This window comes from Centruroides vittatus, unplaced genomic scaffold (genome assembly GCF_030686945.1).
Source record: "Centruroides vittatus isolate TY-2023 unplaced genomic scaffold, ASM3068694v2 scaffold_3315, whole genome shotgun sequence".
Taxonomy (NCBI): Eukaryota; Metazoa; Arthropoda; class Arachnida; order Scorpiones; family Buthidae; genus Centruroides; species Centruroides vittatus.
In genome coordinates, this window is record NW_027122703.1 from 1,797,738 (window position 1) to 1,822,266 (window position 24,529).

Here is a 24,529-nt window from a genome sequence, read left to right on the forward strand (position 1 = left end):
TATTTTAAAATTAAATTTATTTTAATAAGATGCAATACATATTTTACGAAGTTAAAAAATGTATGCAATAGTTTATAATTATTATTCTTGTGTTCTAGTTTTTTGTTTTAGGTTCTTTAAAATTGAGATTTTTAAAATTTTAAATAAATAATTTTTCTCAAGAAAACAATTCTTAATGGAACTGAAAACATATTTATCAAGTCAATGACTTCTAGTTGTCATTTCAGAAGTTACAATTCAATCTGTGCTTACCATTCAATAAAAATGTAACTTCAAATGAGGAGGATCAGAGCTGAACAAGCCTCTGAGCTTTTTCAATCATGAGATGAAACATTAATTTATCATTTCCTAAGATTTTTAACTTTTTTCATTTCTGTAATAGTCATTAAAAAATATCATCATTTATCTTGCATACTTAATTCTAAGCTAATGACTAAGTATATCTTATTGTAACTTTGCTTAGTTACATATATTTAGGTCAGAGGCAGTGACTTTATGTTAGTGACAAATATGCCATTTTATTTAAATTAGCCAGATAACTATGAGATAAGATTACAAATTAGTTAAATTGCTACGAATAAATTTTCTGCTTAAACCCTGTGTTATTCATCTTTATTTTTACTTATTTCAAGTAAATAAAGTAGTTTTGTTCTGAATTCCTCAGTTCAATTTGTGCCTTTGAATCATATTCCTATTCATTGGTTTCTTATATGAGGACTGATGCGACTAAAGATTTTCAGAGGACTATTAGGATGAAGATTTTCCTAAACTCATCAGCTTGGTTGACATGTGATGTCAATGTTGTAGCTTAGGAATGTGTTTTTGTCATTTCACTTTATCATTTTTATTTTCTCTCTTTTTCTTGATACATCACAGTCACCATGCAGACCATCTCAAGAAAATGGTTAGGATTTTGAGACAGCACTGATGAGCTGTTGAGTCACTTGTTTAGTTTAGGAACAATATTTTGAGAAATGGTGAAGCACTTGTGAGTTTAGGAAAATCCTCAATGAACCTGGTACATTTCCTTCTGTATTGTTCTTAGTGCCATCTTACCCTTGTGCCTTAAATGAAGAATAACATAGGAATGCATTTATCTTTTCTTTTAATTCATATTTCATGGTAGTGTCTGGTACTCTCTCTGTAGGTGTACTGGTACTCTTTATTGTCATAGTCATCTTGAGCCCAATCTAATAATGCCTTCCATGCAGTTAATACTGCATTACAGTCTTTATAAATGATGGCTTGTCCTCAAGAATGCTTTGTAGATTTGCCATGCTTATGTGTATCTGAATAACTTTTTATTCTGTATTTTTGGATGATTTTTGCCTGGTCCAGGTTTGCTGAGACATCATATAAGCTGCTAAAGCATTTTGTTAGAGTAAAAAGTACAGAATAAAAAGCTAATCAGATACACAGAAGCTTAGCAAATCTACAAAGCATTCTTGAGGGAACAAGGCAAGGGATGTGATGTGATATCAGCATGGAAGGCATTAGATTTGGACTCAAGATGAAGAACCTATGGAGAGTACAGGACACTATTGTATATTTTATAAATTCTGTCCAGTTGTGCATAAATATAAGTTTTTCATGTGTGCTATGCCACACACAATATGAGTTAATTTAGTTCTTATATACATTTTTATTAATGATACAGTTAAGTTTATGAGCTATGTATTTTATTTATTTTAATTTATGTAGAAATTTGACACACATTTTAAAATTTTGTTGTTCTGAAACAATATTCAAAATAAACTTTTTCCAGAGGACATTCCAGCTTTCATTATTCTTTTTAAATTGAAATTTTTTCTTTCTGTCATGAAGCAGGTCATTACCTAAAATGTTTAAGATTATCTAAAATGTTTTTAAAATTAAAATTGTATTGTATTTTGAAGGCTTGAGTAGTAGTACTGTTTATGATAAGTGCAGTTTTTAGGAAAGTTCTGAATAAGCATGCCAATGTTGTCAAGTTACCATTCTAATGGAAAAATCTACTAAATATAGTTTTCCTGTAGCATCATTAAACGGTTTAGAATTTATTCTCTGCTCGATGGAAATGTTAGAAGTTTCTTCTTATGCCAGAGAACAGGGATGGACACTTTGGTAGCTAAAGTTTATTTTAGTGGTTTGATTTTTAATTTCCATTGGAGAATACTAATTTTTTTCAATTCATTTTTCTGTTTAGAGCAGAGTTCTTCATTTGTAATGGTTATGTTTTGCAGGTGATAGGCAGAAAGACTGTAAAGTTAATAAAGTACTGAAGTTGTTTTCAGTGCTTTATGAACTTATTAAATCTTTTACATTAGATGGTTCATGAATAATCTTTATTGAACTTTTTTGTAGATAATTAATGTAATGTATTATAAAAAAATTTTAATTTTTGAATAAATTAGCTTAAAATACAGAGGTAAGTTTATATTTTAACCCTGCAGCGAATGGCCTTAAAAAATTACAGGAATAAATGGCCTGGGACTCTCAGACCCAGTGCGACTAACTACATAACATTTTTATGCAAAAAAAATTTGGAACTATATAAGAAGAAACTATACTTACAAAAGTTTTTTGTTAATACATAAGATTACATATAATGTTTTTCACATTAATTTTTAAAACTTTTATCTAATATACAATAAAAATCGTTTGAATGTTTCTTTATTCATTTCAGTTTATGTAGATTAAACAACATTAAACAAATGTAGATATTGCCTTTTTCACAGGTATATTGAGTTTTCCTGTCTTTGCAATATCTACATCATGCTGTTTTTTTCTTTTCAGAAATGCTATGTTCAGCATCAGAGCGTTACAGAGAAATAAAAGTTAGATTTTTTAATGTACTGAAATTTTGCCAAAACAGCATTTTTTCCAGTTGTTTTTTTTTACATTTCTTGTAAATAATCTGAATATAAAGGGAGATACAGTAGAGCATCATTATCCGAATATTGATAAACCGAAACATCGATTAACCGAAAACATTCCAGTCGGCAAATTTAAATTTCTGCTAGTGCTGTGGTGCTGCAATCTTTGGCTATGTCTTGCTGTACTTCAATATTATTTTTGTTGGTGTGCGTTTTAGCTGGCAGCACTGGTGCAACCATGAGAGGATACTTAAGGACATGCCAGGATTTGAACGAATTTCAACAAGGGATAGGTTAATATATTTTTTCATACATAATTGGTTATCTGAAAAATCAATTATCCAAACAACCCCAGTCCTGAATTGTTTCAGATAATCGATGCTCTACTGTATTACAATTGTAACAAACCCGCTAAGTGTTTTTCCTGCATAACACTGCATGTTTTATAAGAAAACACTGTTATTTATATATGTCAATCAATATGTATAAAATAGTAACTATCAATTTAGTATCATGTAAATATTAACTATTAAACAAATAACTAAAATAAGACAATATTCATCTACCCAAATCACACACCAATTTCACTTACATTAATGAATGCCTTGGGTCTCACAGGCCCAGGACATTCATTTGTGGTGACCATGCAGTAAAGCCTGATTTCAAAAGTATCAGCAGAGCTAGGAAGGAACCTAGAAGATGAAAATTTTCTTCTCTCTCTGCATGCCATATCAGAAATCCTGACGTCAGTGAGCACCTGGTGCAGGTTAATAAGTGGTTAGTGAGGTGCCAAGGTATATCCTGGGGGAAGTTACAACCAGAGTGGTTCCTTGTTGCCTTCTCTGATGTGTTATGTTATGCGAGGGAAAATGCCTTCTGGGAGGTCTTGTAAGGAAAACTGACTCCTATTCAGGTGTTACAAACGTGGAGAAAACCCAGAAGAAAATTTTCTTAATGAAATTAAAAAATACAAATTTTTTTTTGCAATTTCATCGCAGGTTAATTTGATATATATTTAAATCGTTATTACAGCTTTTAATAATGATTCAAAGAAATATTATGGACTTAAGAAACATAATTCTGTGATATATTTTTCTACTATTTTGTACTTTGCATTTGAGTAAAATTTTTTTCTGGTTTTTATATTCCCTCCATATGTAGAACTTAGAAGCTATTTGATATAATGAATTCTTGACTACTGCTATGAGTTATAGCGTTTCTCAAAGGGGATCTCAGCTGTTTTTTTAACCTGGGAAAATTCTTATCCCAGAAAATCCCACAAATTTCTTAAAAGTTTACTTTTTTTCTTATTTTGTGTTTAGGTTGAGGAAATTTTGCAAATAAAGTATAATTAACTCTACAAATGTATTCTGACAGTTTATTTTATTAAACCTACTTATTAATTTTTTTAAAAATTTTTCTTCATTATGGCATGTCATAGATTGTCAATAATCAATATGTAGCCTATTTGTGACAGGATTCTGAAAATTCTTTACTTGTCAGAACCTGTAATATATGGAATAATTGTGCTGATGCTGTCTTAATTTTTAACCATGTCCAGTAGCTTCAATAATTGCATTATGCCAGGTTGTGCAAATTGGGCAAAGATACAAACAAGTACGAAGTATGCAAGTATGAAGTTTTTCTTCATAAACCTGATTATTAAAGTCTAACAAACTGCCAAATTGTTGAACTGTAAGCTTGATACCGCTATTAAAGCAGCCGAGGTAGACAAATGAAGAATACTAGAAAGCAAAAGAAATACTGTAACGCATCTCGAAAACGAAGAGAAATCTTCCAGGCTACAGATGTAAAAAAACACAACATCCGTCTTCTCTTAAATGCATTAAAGATGATTCCACCCACATCAATTGAATCGGAAAGGGCATTCTCGGTAGCAGGACTTTTCTTTAGTAAAATAAGAGTCAAATTGAGTGGTGAGAGTATTGACCATTTTTGCTTATTAAAATCTTATTATAAAAATTTGCAATAATATTTTGTATTTTGTTTTATTTAAAAAACGAAAATTATCTTCTAAGTTTGAAGTTTGATCTAAGTTCATTTTTTAAAAATTTTCAACTCAATTCAAACCATTTTTGTTGTTGTTGTTACATCAACAACTGCCGTAAATGATCGGGCTAAATTTTGGTTAAATGATCATAGATTAGAAATAAATTTGGCACTAGAGTTAGGCGTTAGGCGTGGGTTGCATCTAACGCCTAACTCTAGTTGCCAGTTACGCATCTGCACGGTAAGTGGGAGTTGCGGGTTCGAGTTTTGCTTTGGGCTGATTCTTTTCTTCCAGTTTAATCTAAATTAATTAATTAAATATTATAATTATTAATTTTAATAAGAGATGGCGCTTAATGCCTAACTCTAGTGCCAAATTTATTTGTAATCTATAATCATTTATCTAAAGTTTAGCCTGATCATTTATGGCAGTTGTTGGTCTATTTGCTTATGACATAGGGTTTCATTTGATGTATGTTTGTTGTTGTATGCAGTTTTCAGCAAACTTTATAAATTTTTTCTATTTGTGAAAATTTCTACATAATTCAAAGGTAATTTTTAATATATGTCTTACACAGCATTATTAATATGATTTTGGAGGTTGCAGAACGTATTAAGTTACTGTAAGAAATGAAAAATAATTATATTATTTGATTCCATGATATTTTCTATACCTTAAAAATAATTCATTCTATCCTGGAATTTCCCAGGATCCTGGAAAACAGTTCACTTTTATCCCGGAATCCTGGGACAAGCAAAAGACCGGGAAATGAGAAACCCTAATGGGTTACATATGCAGTTAGATTGATTAATGTAATTATTGGATAATTCATAGGTAATTTATCATATTTCAAAAATGAAATTGAAAAGAGAAAACAGCATCTGGTCTCATTGGTTTATGAAATGTGAATATTTTGGAATTCTTCAAAAAGCATATATTCTGTAAACTCCTAGGGCATGAGTACATGTTAATTATTATGTAATAATATATTAATATAACATGTAATAAATTTTTTGCTTTAAATGCATTTATGTATAAATATATGGCACCTGTTAAAAGCAGCATACTGTAAAATAAAATGACTTAAATTGTTTTTAAAGCCAATGTAGTAGTGACTGGACTTGATTTCAGTAAACTGGAAATTCTGGAAATTTCAGTAATCTAGTTCTGTAAGGTGTCTATAATTCTCTTTTCAGGAATGTAATACTCTTGATTTATATCACATATGCACACACTGTAGAATATGAAATTGAATATTTGCTGTGACCTCTGGTTACATTTTCAAATGAATATTTCTAAGCAGTTGGAATAATAAGCATATGGATAAAATACAGTGGGTGATTGGTTAACAAACAATCCATTCTAAGACTTTGTTCGCTATCCGAATTGTTCGTTAATCGATTATTGATTTACCATAGGTTTTAATGGGAATTTAATTAATTCATTTGGAGACCCCAAAAAATAAAAAATATATATTTTCTTACTACATTTATTTATATGTAATAATAAAAATACATATATACACAGTCTTGCATTTTTTATTAGTCATGTTTTTTTCTGTTTGTGGGAGTTAAAGAATCTGTCTAATGTCGATTGCTTGTCTCTCTTATTCAGGATTTTTCAGAAGTAATTAATAGCATTGTAATTGTAGAAATTCCCAAGCCTCAACCTGGTTTGGATGCCATTCTAAGACTGTTGTTCTGACATCCTCCTACTTTTTCAAAAGATGTTTAATAGCAGATATCAGCATTAATCATTTTTTTCAGAAAAAAAACAAACATATCTTGCTGAGTTTCTTGGTGTTCTTCTGTTGTCTGATCTGTTTTAGGTTCCATTTTGAGCTCTTCAATGTTCTTTATTTCTCAGATGTGATTTTTGTTATTCCTTTAGCTGCTTGAGTCTTCTTTATTATACTGTATCTTTCTTAAATAAGATTGAACTGCAGCCTACTGTAGAGGTCTACAGTAGGCCGCAGTTAAATTTTCTAGCCGTTCTGCCCAGCAACATTGGGCATCTTCTGCCTACTCTCTACCTTTGCTATTATGCTCTCACCTTTCAAAAAGAAAAACCCACGCAAAACTTAACAAATGCTACCCAACAGTCTCGTGAATACTATAAAAATATTGTTTCTGTTAGAAAAATAAAAGGCTGGAATTATAAGGGGGAGTTTCAAAGTTCAGAGGAATACTATCCGATCAGTATATAGTGGGTTGAGCATCGATGTTGACGTCTCCCACACTCCGAAAAGTTTCGAATTGTTGCCCAAAGACAAGGGAAGACCAGTCAGTATTCATTATTTTATGTCGCTTCTTCTTGTGTTTGTTCTGTGAGGTGTTCGTTATCTGATCATGTCTTCGTTGTCCGAACATAAAAATCTTTTGCAAAAGTGTTCATTATTCAATTTGTTCGTTAACCGATCTGTTTGTTAACCGATCACCCACTGTATTGCCTATTGTTTTAGCTATTAAAAAGTAATTTGTAAATGATTTATTAATTATTTGGCATTTTATTAATGGCAATGATAATTCATGAGATGATTTCTGTCAAGTTAGTTTTCTAGAATACATTCAATAGTGATATTATGCACTTTTTTTTTTTACAAAAATAATGTAAGAATGACTTTGAAAGTTAATGTGATAATTCGATAGATTACCTACAAAAGAACTGTTATTGAATAAAATAAAACTACCATTTTTCAAAATAAATTTTTAGTAAGTTTATTAATTTCTTAGTAAGAAAACAATGGCAGCACTTTTAGTAAGGTGATAAAAGAAGTACAAGGAACCCTGTATAACATGGGAGTTATGTTCCAAAAAAATTGCAGTGTTATGTGAAACAAAGAACTAGTACAGAAAGGGGGGTTGGGTGCTATTATACATGATATTATATTTTCATAATTAAGATAAATATCTTTATTAAAATTTTCTTAAGAAGTGATACATATTAATATAAATGAAACAACTCCAAAAGCAGAAGTGTCAAGATCTGGCAACTCCGAAACAAGTTTTAAGAAGGACCACGTGTATCAACAGAAGGTGGAAGAAGAAAATTTACATACTATACTTAAATACTAATAATTCACGAAACTTATGCAGGAAAATCTGATAGTACATACATGCTCGAATGAAAAATGTTAAATGAGGTATCTTTCGCATTTAAAAGCTTCATCACATTTATTGGACTGTTGTATGGGGATTTCCCTAATTTCAAATTAGATAAAGTTTGCTTTTTTAATAGTTTTTATTACATTTCATATTGTACGAGGGTTTTTTTCAATTCTCGAACCGTGTTAGAGTGAATCCATTCTATAGAAGTGCCATGTTATATGGGGGTTACCTGTATTTAAGTAGAAGTAATGAGTTTTGAATCTAGTTATATGTTGATAGATATGAGGTTACATATATGAATCTTAGTCAAACTTTTTATTACTAGCATATATTACAATCACTAAATTGTTTTCAGGCTGTATTATAGCTCTCTATTAATAAAATTTGGCCTAAAAGTATCATTAGTATCATCATCTTTTAAGATTATTAATAATTAAGAAGCAATTTAGAAAATTCTGGAAGACAAGAATATTAAAAGCTTTTAATTTATTAAATAAGATGGGAAAAGTTATGTATCACATATATTAATGAAAACTGAAGTAAAAATCATTTTTGATGTTAAAGAATAATTTGTCAATAATTAATCATAATATAGCTTGAAAACAAGCTGTGATTTAGGTTTGTTCGGCAAATATGTTATTTAAAAGTTAACTTAATATTTCTTACATTTTAATAAAGTTTTATTTATATAAATACATCATACAAATAAATTTTCAACACACACTATAAATTAAAGCTAGAAAATATGTAAACAGTATTATGGGAACAAAGATCTTAATAACATAACAAATACCAGTCCTGTTTGGAAAGCTGCATGTTGGTCAAGATGATTCAGTTGATGACTCAATGGCCATATCTAGTTTGGGTCCTTGGTAAATAATTAGTCCATGGCATTATTTGGTAATTCAGGTATTTTTATTAGTATTCTTTCATAAGTGATTTGCCACAGTCTACTTTGTGTAACAGCAATGTATCAAAGTTTCAGAAAATTGCTTTACAGATGTATTCAGTTCATGGTACTGCAAATTATTTTTTTCCAACAATTAAAATTTATTTTTTTTGTTTACTTTTTGATATCATTACATTTGTTGAGTCAATATATCAGTTTGTCACTAGGTAAATGGAAGTTAATACTAAATCTATAATAATAATTTGCATACTACTCAGTGCCCTTATTAGAATATTATATAGCTACTTTCTTTGTGATTTTATTTAAAATTTAAAATTTTTTATATTCTGCATACTCATAAAAATATTATTTTTCTGATTCCAACTCAAAGATGGAATTTTGGCCACCAAACTGAAAAATAGGATAGCCCAACATTTTCACTGGGCTATCCTGACATATATTATAGTTATCTTTCTTGATTTATGTACTGTTAATGAAAAACTGCAAAACTTGTTTTGGTTATTAAATATAATTAATTTGAGAAAATGTTTTCAACTTTAATCATTACCATATATTAAAACTAATTTAACAATACATAATTTCTTAATTCCAGTTTGATCCAGCAGCAACTATTAAACTGCAAGTAAATTATAATTGATAATCTGAATTCTATGTGAACTTTTATTGATTGATTTATTTTATATTATTTTTAGTTTTCTATTTTTGTTTATTTGACATGTTCACTACCAGTGTATAAATCAATTTCTCTATCAGTACAGCAAAAAATTTTTCTTTCATTTTTGTGTAATTATGTGTGTGTATGTATGTATGCTAAAAGTATCAAAAGAGTTTTGCTGTTGGGGTTTCTTTTCTCTTGAAAAAGTAGGGAATGGCAAGTATATCAATAAAAAGTTAATATATAGTATACAGAATACTAATAGAAAATTGATCGATGAAATTTATTCTTTGAAGTATACAATAAATTATAAAAGTAAACTTTCTTACAAATTAAGGATAAAATTTCCCCAAGCAATGATATGAACAAATTTTGAGGCCACCCGTAAATGTTCTCAGCATATTGGGTAAGACAATGTAGGATATCCTGTGTCTTCCACGCTGAGCACATTGAAATGTAGACAATGTGGTGTTGGAGAGTAGAACTCATGAAAAATTTTTAGTTAGTGAATCTAAATGATGAATATGATGTAATGTTAAAAATAGAAAAATAAGCCAATATGTTATCTTATACAGCAGGGGTTTCCAATCTTTTTTATACTGCGACTTCCTTTACAGGCTGTAATTATTTTGTGATGCCCTTCTAAAAGAAGATACGTGTAGCTCTAGCAGACATTAAAATTACTTATTCAAAGAAAACTCCAAAGAATATAGAATCTTAATAATTATTATTTATTAGAAAACATAACAGTACAATTAATGAGAAGGATGAGCTTGCTTTTCTGAGCATAACTTCTCAAATTGGGGCTGAAGTTTTGAAATGGCTACTCTTCTTTGTACTCTTTCCTGAGTCTTCGACACGTTTTCTATTTATTTGAATAAAGTTATCCATTTTACGATGCATAAATTAAATACAACACACTTGAAATCAAAACACTGATTTATCAATGCTTATAATTGACAAAAACGAAAGACTGAACGAAAGAACAAGAAAATGGAAGAGCTCGGTGATGAGACGCATGCGCCGCGCACTCATTCATTACGTCATGTGCAGGTGACCTGTGGGTATCGTCTCGTGACTCCCCTAGGATAGCACCATGACTCCCCAAGGCGTCACGACGCACAGTTTGGGAAGCCCTGATATACAGTGAACTCCCATATAATGCAAGTTCATATAACAATGAAAAAATTGCAACTAGTACTCATACAAAATTACTAGGGTCATTCTGAAAGTAAAGAACGTTTGTCTCTCTAGATATTTTTATTTAAGATAATGAAACAAAACTTATTTTACAACCCACGTGATACCTTAGCTATTTTTCTGCGTAGTCTCCATACAAATTTAAACATTTGTCAAAGCGTATCACCAGTTTTTCTATGCCTTCTTCACACTCAGTTACCGCCAAGTTCTTGAACCAGTCATTAACGGCCTCTTTCAGTTTGTTGTCACTTCCATAGTGATTCCCAATCAAAAAACTCTTCAATTTAGAAAAAAGATGGTAATCATTCCAAACCAAGTCCTGGCTTGAAGTCCAGCAACATGCAGATGTGCGTTATTGCTGCTGCATTGACGAAGAACTTGCTTATGCAGTTTGTGTGTGAAGTTTTTGAACATTTTCCTTATAGCCAGGACTTGGCTTTGAGTGATTACCATCTTTTTTCCAAATTGAAGACTTTTTTGATTGGGGAATCACTATGGAAGTGACGACAAACTGAAAGAGGCCGTTAATGATTGGTTCAAGAACTTGGCAGTAATTGAGTGTGCAGAAGGTATAGAAAAGCTGGTGATACACTTTGACAAATGTTTAAATTTGTATGGAGATTACGCAGAAAAATAGCTAAGGTATCATGTGTGTTGTAAAATAAGTTTTGTTTCATTATCTTAAATAAAAATATCTAGAGAGACAATGTTCTTTACTTTTAGAATGACCCTCGTATAATTTTGTTGTCCAGAGTTGTGTTTTCTTCTTCAACTTCTTTCTAGGCCTAGCTCTAAACTTACATAAAATCATTGATAATGCAGGTCGTAATAATGTGATTTCCTATAATACAGAATGTATCCCCACGTTGTATGGGACTCTGCTAAATTATGCCCCATCCTATTGCCTGATAAGTTGATATTGCTTTCATAATCACAAAATTGCACTTTATTCAGAGTTTATTATTTACTGAAAAGTTTTTTAAAAAAAATTTATTGTTGCTTTTGAATGAATATCATTATTTCTGAATTTTTAAATATATATATGAAATAAAATAACTTAGATAGGCTTTCTTATGTAAATAACATGTCGGATATGAGCAAAAAAATCGTATTCCAAGCATTAATTTACCATTTCTTGTTAGTATTGTTCTGCAAATTTTATTTTATTTTATGATTGAAGACTAAGCAGATTTTTGTTGGAGATACCATGATTCATGAAAAGTGATGTTTACTTTTCTTCTTTTCATAAAACTATAATCAATTGCCAACTATTTTATTACTTATCCATGGTTGCTGCTTATTTTAATTCGGTAAATCAATACTATTGTTGGGAAATCAGTTTGATACTGATCAATGAAATTTTATTTTTATTTCAAAATTTATCTTAGATTTAGCTAAAAATGTAATGAAACTTGGCACCATAATATGCTAATTAATCCAAAAAACTGCTATTTTTGGTAAACTGTAAATAGTAATTTTTTTCAATTAATACAAATTTAGCATTTTGAATTTTATTTCATTAGTATAAGTTTAAATGTTTACATGACCTCATGCATAAAGTAGATTAAAACTATCAATGCCTTACATATACCTATTTTTAAAATTAATATAATTCAAATATTTGAATTATTGTTTAGCATATTTATTGTGAAAACTTCTTTCTTCTATTAAGATTTTTATTTTTAATAATGAAGAAAAAAAATGAATATTGAATGGAGAGATGAATATATATATTTATATTTTTCTATGATATAAAGCATATTTTTTCATTTCTATTTATTGAGGTGGAGCATTAACAAAGCCTTTTTTACATGGATTACAAAATCTTGTTTGTTCTCAAAATCTGTTTGATCAATTTTGAGAAAATTTTGCCATTTTCCATTAATTGCAATTTATGTAACAAGTACCCATTTAAATGTAAAAAATAGGGATTCAGGGTTTTTGATATACAAGAGGGTTAAACTGACGTCGTCTGTGCTCTCTGATGTGACTGAGCATCCTAACAGAATTTTGGCCTGGGGGTCAAAAATGAAAACAGCATTGTGAGTGCCTAATGGAAAACAGGTGTGACAAATGAACAAAACACAAGAACAAAGCAATCACCATTGATTACTTTGTTCTTGGATCTCCTCTCTGTGTCAGCAAATGCAAAGATCATGACTTCTGTGGCTGGCAGGTATGAGGACCACCTCTTGTGGTGGCAAGTGCAAAGTTGACCTGTGAATCTGTCAGATATAAGAATCACCTTCTGTGCCTAACAAGTGCAGGGATTGCTTCTTTTTGGCCTCACCTCAATTGTATTGTGATAGTCTTCAATATCCTAGTAATATTTAAAATAATCAAAACATATATATGATTGCTGGATTATGTGAGGCTATATTGATGCTACTATTAATAATTAAATGTTAAGTAATTTGGCTTAGAGAAGAATAGAGAATAATTAATTTGGCCTAGAACAGGGGTTCCCAACCAGTAAAAATTTGGGGTTCCTCAAAAAAATCCGTTGAGTCTAGTGTTGTATGAATATGCCAATGCAGTGAGGTGTAATTCTTGTAGTCTTGAATAGTCCTTATGATACGAGGACTCCATCCAAGACTACATATATGCTAAAGTTATTTATAGCTTTATAAACAGTGGGAACCAATTTATTGGTAATGGAACAAACTGAAGTCACGATGTAATGTTTGACAAGGTAATGGAAACTATAAAAACAATAAAACATAAACTAAAGTTAGAAAATCATTCAAAAAATTATAACTTTAAAAAGGATCCAACATATAAAGAAAAATACAATCGATAAATCTGTATATATATTAAAAGCAAAATGTTCTTTCACCACTACATACAAATATCATAAATTTAAAAATAAATTTGATTTACAGTTTGAAAATTTTAAAACAACTTTTAAACAGTTTTTGAAAGCTTTGTTTTAATTTTCAGTTGATTTGATTTCAATTTTAATTAATTAACTTTGATTTTATTTTTAATTGCAGTTTTATTTTCATTTCGATTTTAATATAAAGAGCTACCAAGTATGTTATAATTCATTAACATTTTTTATTAGGGTGAAAAGGATTCCATGATAAAAATAAGTTGGAAACTTTTAGGCCAATTTATCTTGATGTTATATTATTAAAAGCATTATAGCCTGATATAATCCATCTATATCAACATCCCAAAGCCTGATGTGTTGATACTAATCCAAATTCTTGCTGTAATTAATCAGGCTATTATTCTGCTATAATTAATAATTAGAAACTAAGTAATTTGGTACTAGAGGTAGATGATAGACATCATCTCTTATCTACATTAATAATTATTTGGTAATCATTGGTTTTAATCTAATAATTGAGTTTATGGATGTTTATATTTGTATGTATTGATGAAATTGATAAATAAGATATGATGACATATTTACATCATACAAAAATAACCTTTTGGAAACAAGTCTTATATATATTACCAACTTTCATATCAATTAATTGGCAGTTTTTAATGTATTATAGAAAATTAAGTTGTATTATAAATTAATAATTTTATTCCAACTGAATGAAATAATACAATAAAAAAACTTAAGAGTAAAGTTTGTCTAATATAATCAGCAGTATAAATACAAAAGAGGATATTTAATAGAGAATGGAGATGTAAAGATTTTATATTCAAAGTTGTGCAATTACTATTTCAGCTAGAAACACCAAAAAAAGAGAACCTGTGGGTGCAACTTGTTTATGTATGTAATACTGGCTATTAAATTGGAAATTATTAACTGTGTAGGTCATTCTTTACTGCTGTTCATCATAGATTTTTCTAACAATAAGGAACTGGATAGCATAATGGTCTCAAACATTGAAATAGAGATCTCAACGTCTGAGGCTATCATGATATTCGATGATGAATTTAGTGTGGAAATGCTTATTAATCAAAGAAAAAGTGGCAAGAGACTGTTTTACAAAATAAGCTGGTCAATTTTTGCAGTTTTATTTTCATTTTGGTTTTAATATAAAGAGCTACCAAGTATGCTATAATTCATTAACATTTTTTATTAGGGTGAAAAAGATTCCATGATAAAAATAAGTTAGGAACTTTTAGGTTTTTTTAGGGAACTAATAGCAAAACACTGGTCAATTTTCTCTATAGATTTGGCTTCAAAGAATAAACAGAGGGCAATAGATAATATAAATTGAGACCAAGAATAATATAAAAGAATTTCATCAGTTTTATCATGTGATGAAATTCTTAAACCTGAATTTAAGAACTTGAAATTAGTCTGTGCATTGTACATAAATTTTAGATGAAAATATTAAGAGAGTACAGATTGTGTTTACTACTGCTAAAGGAGGAGAATTGCCATTTAATATATTAAATGTATGTTATATTTCTGATTAATTGTTTTTTTAATATGAATCATATGCTGATAGGCTTATTTCATTAAAAATTATATCATATCATATGTTAGAAATTAAGAATATCTGATGGGCAACCAGCTTAGACTTTTGATTACCCTATAATGAAATCAGTTGCCTAAACTGTAGGGCTTGGATTTTTTCACGAAGTACCAAGTAATACAACATTACCACACTTAAATAAAAAAAGAGCTTTTTTATTGCTTGCACACTATATAGAAATTTATTAAGTCTACACACAAAAAAAAAATCTTGAATGTTCTACAAGGTGTTTGTTTATAGTAGGTGCTAACTTAGAAAAGTTTGAGTAGGTCAGGCCTATAAATAATTATTGCTTGTGTTCAAAATTCATCAAAAAAGATAATGTTTTTAATAAAGTAAACTTATATTCAAAAATATAAACAAAAAAATTCTGTGATTAAAAAGCATACAAAAAGACTTTAATTTGTTACAGTATTAAAAATCACATTAAGGACTAGGATCATATGCTAAAATTTGGTGCTGTGTTGATAACCAATATATCAAATCAAAATAAATAAATGTTAACAATATTGATATTTCAGATCTTAGAATGTTGATATCAATATTGTAAACCTTTTTATTAGTTTTTGATATATCAGTTTCATCCTCTTAGTAACACCCCATCAGAATTTTTAATACTCTAGTACAATTTTCTGACATTTGGGGAAATTACTATGTTGAAAAAGTAGAGATGGTAATTATAATTAACCAATAGTGAATTAATGATGCTTGTCAATGACAACAAATATTGATATTCAACATTGCCAATAAAAATCGGTATTTTATCAATATTTGATATTTATCTAGGACAGTGGTTCCCAACCTTTTCTAGGATGCAGAACACCTTTGTGAGTAATTTTCTTTAGCGGAACACTTACTTAAGTTAATATGAAATACATAAGCTTGTCATCAGTTATTTTATTAGAATTGAGCAGTTATAATTCAAAATCTCTACTCATATTATTAACGCCAATTCTAAGACAGGAAAAAATATACCTAAATAACTTTAATGGGAAACTTGTGCCTGATGTTTTTTATATATTTCATTCAGTTTTTATCATTGCCTTTATCTTATTCGAAACAGTCGTACACTCCATAAGTACGAGTCGTTCATATATATTTAATTTTGTGAAAATTTTATGATTTTAATTTTTTGATATTCGGCGGCTTGAATATGATTGTACACTTTCCGATTTGCGACTAAATCTGCGGAACACTTGAGGAGATGCTTACGGAACACCAGTGTTCCGCAGAACACCAGTTGGGAACCACTGATCTAGGATATCAATATCAGTATTTTTTGGTATTTATTGAAATTTATTGATCATTGATATACTCAATAAATTATATCAAGCCTGATTATCAATATCAAAATTTTTTGATTTAACACGGTCCTACCAAAATTCTTTTTAATAGAGACACAAACTAATGACTAATTGGATACTAAATAAAATTTATTACTCAATATTACATATAAGTAAAATGAAAAATAAACAGCCAGTTAAATAAATTAAAGAATTCATTTATTAGGTGTTAGTACCCATTAATTATTAAAGCAAATCTATTATTTAAGAAACTTGTGGGTTTTCTGCATTTAGAACACAATACAACATGTTCAGTTCAGAATGTGAATAAAATGAAAATTGTGGAAAATTATCAGTTCTGGTGGAAATAAGCTTTTTCTTATCTATTTTATTTTGTATAAAACTGAAAATTAAATTAATATTACAAAATATTAATTTTAAAGATGAATTTTTAATGTAGTAACATGTTTAAGAAAATATTTTATTTCATTGCATTGAATCAAATTCATAATTTGAATGCAAGACAGTAAAATAACAATAAATTAAATAAATCTTTAAACTATAAATGTTCTACAGTTTATACAAATGACTATTACTTCATAAATCATATAAATTTTTCTTCCAGTTGCCAATATTTAATGTTTTTATTTCCTCATTTTGTGTGCTTTCTGCTTTTGTATTCCATGCCAGTTTTATTGGATTTTATAACTGTTGCTAGATACACTGGAAGGAGATACAGTGGAATGTTGAAAATCTAGACTTACTGAAACTAGTTCTGATTTTGATTTTCAGTTTGTCTAGGTTTTCAACTATATTTGTAAATTAGCATTTTAAGTACTGTAAATTCCAAGTACAGTCAAACCTGTTTTTATGCGCTCTTTTTATGTGCGATTTTTATTTGTGCGATTTTTTTAATGCGAATTTTTAATTTATGCGGTTTTTTTGTGCGGTATAGTTGGCGACTAGTTTCGTGCGATTCGTCATGTCTCACGTTGACTTATTATAGCTAAATAAACTTATTATAGCATAAATGCACTTATTATAGTAATATTATTGCATGAATATGCGAAAAATGAAATAATTTACTTTTTAAGTCAACAAAACACCACCTGGACAAAAATATGTAAAACAGACGATAGACCAGACGATGCAGTCAAGTGCTGACATCTGTTGTCAATAAATTGTATTTCGTACGGTTTTGAGTTATTTTCTATGTGAGACTTTTTTTATGCGGTCCCTGTTGACCGCATAAAAAAAATATTTTTTAAATTGTGTTGCGAAAACTATTTTTTACAGCCATTCGTGAAGTTTCGTGCGATTTTTTTTTTAATGCGTCTTTTTTAATGCGGTCCCTATCCCCCGCATAAAAACAGGTTTGACTGATATAGTGTAATTCCAGTTTAGGTGCTCTACGTTCAAGCCAGTATTTCACTAGGAATGTAGGAAATAATGATTCCAAATATAATTTAGAGAATCACTCACTATATTTAAAAAATATACTAAACATGATAATTTTTAATTTTGAAATTAATTCTGAATGAATGTTAAAGCATTAGCAATGGAAGGACAAAAGAACACAGACTTAAAGAACATCAACAACAAAGTTATTGTTAAACAGGTCAATATCCATGTTTTGATGGCTAAATCTAGATTTTTAACACTTCACTGTTTCTGTAAAATGGGATGAAGTAAGAATTATCAGACTTTTTAAGGGAGAAGTTCAACCTACAGAATATAGAAGCTTTAGATTTATAAATCAAAACATAAAGGAAATTAAGTGAATTATAAGGAGGAGACGATGCATCCAGAGTCTAGAAAACACTGTACAAGATTGCTAAACAACTATAGTAAACCTGAAGGACTTCAATATTTTAGGATGATTTGATCTTCTATTGTTTTATTTTATATATATTATGTTAATAGGAATGTAATGGTTATTTAAATTCTTTTATATACTTTAATTTAGATCCATGACAATATGAAACACAGTTTGAAATTGATTTGATGTTGCATGGTATTTTGGTGTTCTAATTATATTTGAAAGATTGTTCCATAAGTAAATCTGATGATGGTCTTTGAAAAGAGAAAAAGTGTTATCTAGATTACAAAATTTAATGCACAGAAGTATCACAAAAGTGTCTTTTAATTTTTAATGTCCTTTTCACACTTTGGGAACAAACAGTCCTTATGGCAGAGTCAACCTTTCTTTATAGGTTATTTTCCCCACCCTTTTTGTGAATAGTTAATCAGTTTTTTCATAATTTGTGTTATATTAGTAGTTATTTACATTAAGTTATGTAAATAACTAGTAATATAACACAAATTATGATTTTTAAAAGAATAAATTGCATTTAATATGTTTAGTATTCCTGTGTCTCTGAATCACAAATTTATTTCATATTAGGTTAAATATTAAAGTGCACAAGACAACTGTTCAAGGCTTCTGAATTGTATCATTTCATTTTTGAAACTATGTCAGTTTGTTGTGGAATATTTTAACTATTTAATAAATGTACATCAAATGTTTTTATTAGATGCTGTCATATATGATGCTTAGGAATTCTTTTTCAAAAGTGTCAACTACTTATGGAACACCTTTTATTTGAAGTGACAGATTAATTTTGTTTCATTTTGAAAAATATTTCACACTATGCAAGTATTTAGCCACAAGGAATTTGTCATAGTAATTATAATTTTGTCCAAAGTTGTCTAAAAGAATATCAGTAGTGCAGTATGAAGTTCATAGTTTTGTAAATACGGATTAACTTCAGCTTCTAACAGCCTTGTTATAAGTGAAGTCTGAAATAGTATAAGCAAATGAAAATACAATGGCAGAAAATCAAAGGTTATGTGATACAAAAGTTTCATACTGTGAGATATTTTTCTATGGTAACCAGGAATGGAGAGTCGAGAAGTTGATTCTTTTTATTGGAGTCTGAGTCAATTTTTAAAAAATACACAAGTCAGGAGTCGTGTATTTTTCTGCTGACTTTCCCATCCCTGGTGGTAACTATAAACTATAATCAATATCAGTAATGACAAAAACAGAATGTACATAATTTTTAATTAATAAATTCATTTATTTATAGCTATTAAGAAATATATTATAGATAATAAGGTTGTGTGTACAGTTATGTGGCTGACAGTGCAGTTACTTTTTGTTTCAATTATCCGCACCTTGTGTTTGCCAATATTGCTACTATGAATCACAACATTAGTCACTTATGGTCCACAAGCTTTATATGCAGATCCGGGTGTTTTAGCATTGTAATTTTATTTTCCTGTTTTTTGCCTTTTGTCATTATGCAATTTGAATTAAGCTGATATTTATGACAAAGAACTTTAAAACTAAACTTGACCAATGAAAAAAATGAGAGTAAACTATATATTTCTAGTTTGCATATCATTAGCATGGGTTACTAAAATTGATGAACACTTAAAAATGATACCAAATGAGTACAATTAATTCTTGTTAATGTTAATAGTATGTGTTATTTCAGTTCCTAGCGTACTAGCTGTTAAGGAGTATGTTGGTATTCAGCAGGCTTAATATCTACAAATTTGTACCATATGTTTGCAGAATGACCGGGATTTCACATATAAATGGGGGAGACCGGCTTGCTGGAAACTCTGGGATTGCTGGCATGTCAGTTAAATTGTGACTAAAATGTAAAATTAATCAGATTTAACAAATTTAATGTGTTTTATTTTTGCATTTATGAATTGAATTACCATAAAATAAACATAAAGTGCTTTTGGAATTCCATTAGTATTTTTAGTTGTTAGAAAGATGACAATATGAAAAATTAAACATAGTCATAGTTTTTGATATAATGCTGACAATTTCACAGTTTAGAATAAAATGCATTCGTTTTTACCTGATGTAACTCGTTTTTTTTTAAATCACTCTGTAAAGAGGGATATATAACTTCCAATTAAACCAGCATACCAGAATCACAATGCTTGTTAAAAAAAAGAAACTTACATGCTTTGTTTTTTGTATTCAGCATGTCTGATTTTAAAATACCTGTGAAATTTAGTGAGAGCCAAAGACCTGTTTGCCAATAGTATTATATACAATGCACTGTGCATTAAGATGAGCATTATTCCAACACACGTGAAATCAAAATTCAGATAGCTGACATCATACTTTTGGTCTTTTATTAGTTCGTTTTTTCACTTTGGATTTTGGGAACAAAATGTTGCTTGTTCATCCTTGTTTTGAAGTATGACAATATTGCATTCACTTTCATTAACTACAATTATACTATCAGACACATTTGCTTGTTTTAAAGCTTTTTATCAACCACAAGTTCATGATTATTTATTTTAATAATAATAATTAGAAATACTGACTAAGTTCAAAAAAAAATATTTATATAAGGAAGTGAGTTTAGTTACATGTTATGCTTACTCGTTTTTTGCACTGCTACAAAATAAGTCTAGTAATTGTGAAGACACTTTGCTCCAACAGTTCTGTTTAAGCATGTCCTAATATATCAGCACAAGGCTATTTTGTTTCATTCACCCAGACAATGCATGATATTTCTTTGCTTCTCTCTCTTCTTTAACTGATGTATTTAAGACTAAATTGCTTAAGAATGACATAATAGATCATTACATTACTACTATTTTGTAGTCAATACCTCTATAAATATTTCTTTACGCAACACTTTCCAAAATAAAGTATTTTGCAGTATTGGATAATTAGCTTATGCCATTATTGAATATTAATTAATAACTGAAAAAATAATGTTATGCTACTATTTCTATCATAAGGTTTATGCTACAAATACATTAATTTAGTTTTTGATTATTAATCATGATTTTTTATGGAATATATTGTGGGAAATGCTGTTTTAGATATGAATTATGTTTATATAGAGTATTTCCATAAACTATTTTGTCATCTCTGCTGTTGTAAATCTTGTAAAAAACATGTTATAATTTCAGATTAAATGCATTCATTTTTGATATTAGATGTGCTTTTGCCTCCTCTGTGTATACTAGATGTAGACAATCTTTTTTATAATAAGGGATCATATGATACTGTTTTGATTTGAGGTCAGATTGAAACACTAAAACATAAGGAACTATAAAATTAGGAATATATAAAATTTTATATATATGATATAATTTTATTGTAAAAGGGCCTTGGAGACCCTTGAGATTTACAAGGCATCAAAATCGGGGAAGTGTATTGATTTCAAAGATGGCAACGTTTTATCGTATGCGTGGCGATATATCTTCGAGGTGCACCCGCAATGGTAGTTGTGTAGTATTCCTGTACAGATGGACAGTGTCATTTTTATGATAGTATCATGTATATTAAATGCATGTTAGATCGGTCTCAATGATTGCACACGGGAGATGTTCTATCATTTGAATTTCAAAAACATTCTATTTGCATTGCATTCTATTTCAAAACTGTCAAAGAACCTGACGAAGACCTCAGAGGAGAATCGAAAACGTTAGTTGGTTGTTAATTTTTCATCTTGGGTACCGGAAACTTAAAAGGCTTAAGAAGTTGTATTGTATAATTTTATTGCTTTTTGTGTAGTGTGTATGGTATGCTGCCTGTGCAAAAAAACTATTGGCACATTAGGTATCTTATCCATTCTCCACAAATGCTTTATTTCATGGGAAAGTTCTCAGCATTTACTAATTTTTTCAATGTTGTGTATTTTATATGTTGTGGCTGTTTGGAATCACTATTTGTTATTACTATAGAGTGAGATAAAAGTTTTAATGTGACCAAAAAAAAATGCAAAAAATATTTCCACTTGTCAACTATAAATTGCAAAAAATTATTGTTAAAATAGCTGTAATGAAGCTGATGGAAAACAGGAGGTCCAAAATGCATACATTTTTGGAAAATAAATTGATGTTTTAAGGCTGGTTTTTGTTTAAGGACTGTGTAATAAGTCTAGGAATAAAGAGGCTATCATAGTCCTCATAAGTATAAAAAAATTATTGTTACAGATTTTAATATCTTGAAAATTTTTTAAAAATACTTCAGTGAGATTTACAAATAATTGCTGTTTGAAATGAAATTGTTCTGAATTTTCTACTAATTAATTTAGAATTTTCATTTATGGGAAGCAGTAAATAAATGTATTTTAAGTTAATATAGAAGACTTAAGAATATTTAATTTGATGTTACTAGTAGTCCTATTAAACATAATGGTATCATGAAAATGTTATTGAATGTGTTAGGTTTTGTATGTAACATTATATTTGAAATAATTATATATATATATATATATATATTGTAAATACTTACACAGTTTATATTGAAAGATTTATATCTTACATTGATTTTTCAGATTTTGGCATAGCTGGTTGGTGGGACCTTGAGGATGAATTACCTAAAGAACTCATTGGTAGTGGAGGTTTGAGATCTGAGTTGTCTCATCAACAGCCTCATTCTTCTCGATCTGTGCAATCATCTCAAAATATGCAGAATGGTGAAATTGAATTTTCAAATTTACCTCTTGACAATAATGGTGTTAGCAGTATTAATGCACAACGACATCATCAACTTTCACAACTTCTTCAAAGTAAGCCACCTGCTCCTCATAGTGGAACTGCCCCTCAAAATCATGCAGGCATTCCAAACTCTCAGGGCATTAATAGCCCTATTGTATCATTACCCAATATGAGCAATGTTAAAAGTCCGCATTCTAATAGTCTTTCTTCGCCTTCCAATGCAACTACCAGCAAAGCTGGAACTCCAGTTTCCACATCACCGCATAATGTAAATGTGAATAGTGACAATATGACATTAACTAGTATTTCTAGCAACATAATGAATACTGCATTCAATAACAGTTCCAATGTAACTGGGACATTGAACATGAATAATAATCTATCACTTATGACAAGTAAGACCGGATCTCTAGGTTCTCAAGGAAGTCTTCTAACAACATTGACCAATGTTAGTACTCCCAATAGTCTATCAATGCCATTGCAGCCTTCGCAGCAAGTGCAAATTTCACAGCACAAGCAAACCCATCAAGTTCTTTCTAATTCCATTGTTAATGGTACTCATATGTCCATGGGTAATCCTAGCATACCACGGAATGTGACAACTGTGGCATCTACAATGGCTCATGGGAGTATTTTACCTAATGCAATGCCACCTCATTCCCACCAAAGTGGTATGAGCCATCCTTCTATTAATAATTCACAAGCTTCAACTATAACCATGGTAAAGGTAAGTGTTACATTCATTTACTTTTTTAATTGTTTATACTTTTTTAGTTTTTTCTATACAGGCAACCCCTTTATAACACGGGAGTTATGTTCCAAAAAAATTGCCGTGTTATGCGAATCCACGTTATACGAAACAAAGAACTAGTACAAAAAGAGGGGGGGTTAGGTGCTATTATACATGCTATTATATTTTCATAATTAAGATAACTATCTTTATTAAAATTTTCTTAAGAAGTGATACATATTAATATAAATTAAACAACACCAAAAGCAGAAGTGTCGATCTGGCAACACTGAAACAAGTTTCGAGAAGGACCACGTGTATCAACAGAAGGTGGAAAAAGAAAATTTACGTACTGTACTTAAGTACTAATAATTCACGAAACTTATGCAGGAAAATCTGATAATACGTATGCACTCGAATGAAAAATGTCAAATGAGGTATATTTCACACTTAAGTGTGAAAGATAAGTCAAATGAGGTATCTTTCACACTTAAAAGCTTTATCATGTTTATTGAACTGTTGTATGGGATTTCCCTAATTTCAAATTAGATAAAGTTTGCTTTTTTAATAGTTTTTATTACATTTCATATTGTACGAGGATTTTACCCAATTCAAGAATTGGGTAAAACCATGTTAGAGTTAATCTGTGCTGTAAAATTACTGTGTTATATGGGGATGTTCTCAATTCTCGAACCGTGTTAGAGTGAATTCATGCTATAGAAGTGCCATATTATACGGGGTTTACCTGTACTTTAAAATTCCATTTGGTCTTTTATATGAATTTCAAATGCATTCAGTTTTATTGAAAGTTTATCCAGATAATGTATCAATAAATTTATGTATA

General features: G+C 29.5%; 1 protein-coding gene across 1 annotated transcript in view; it reads left to right on the forward strand.

Moving 5' to 3' along the window:
* Window positions 1-24,529, forward strand: part of LOC136988561 (putative uncharacterized protein DDB_G0277255) — a 64,251-nt gene that overhangs the window by 24,011 nt on the left and 15,711 nt on the right. The window contains exon 2 of the mRNA XM_067286456.1: window positions 22,793-23,682. Within this exon, the coding sequence (XP_067142557.1) occupies window positions 22,793-23,682 (890 nt within the window). The remainder of the gene's footprint in view (window positions 1-22,792; window positions 23,683-24,529) is intronic.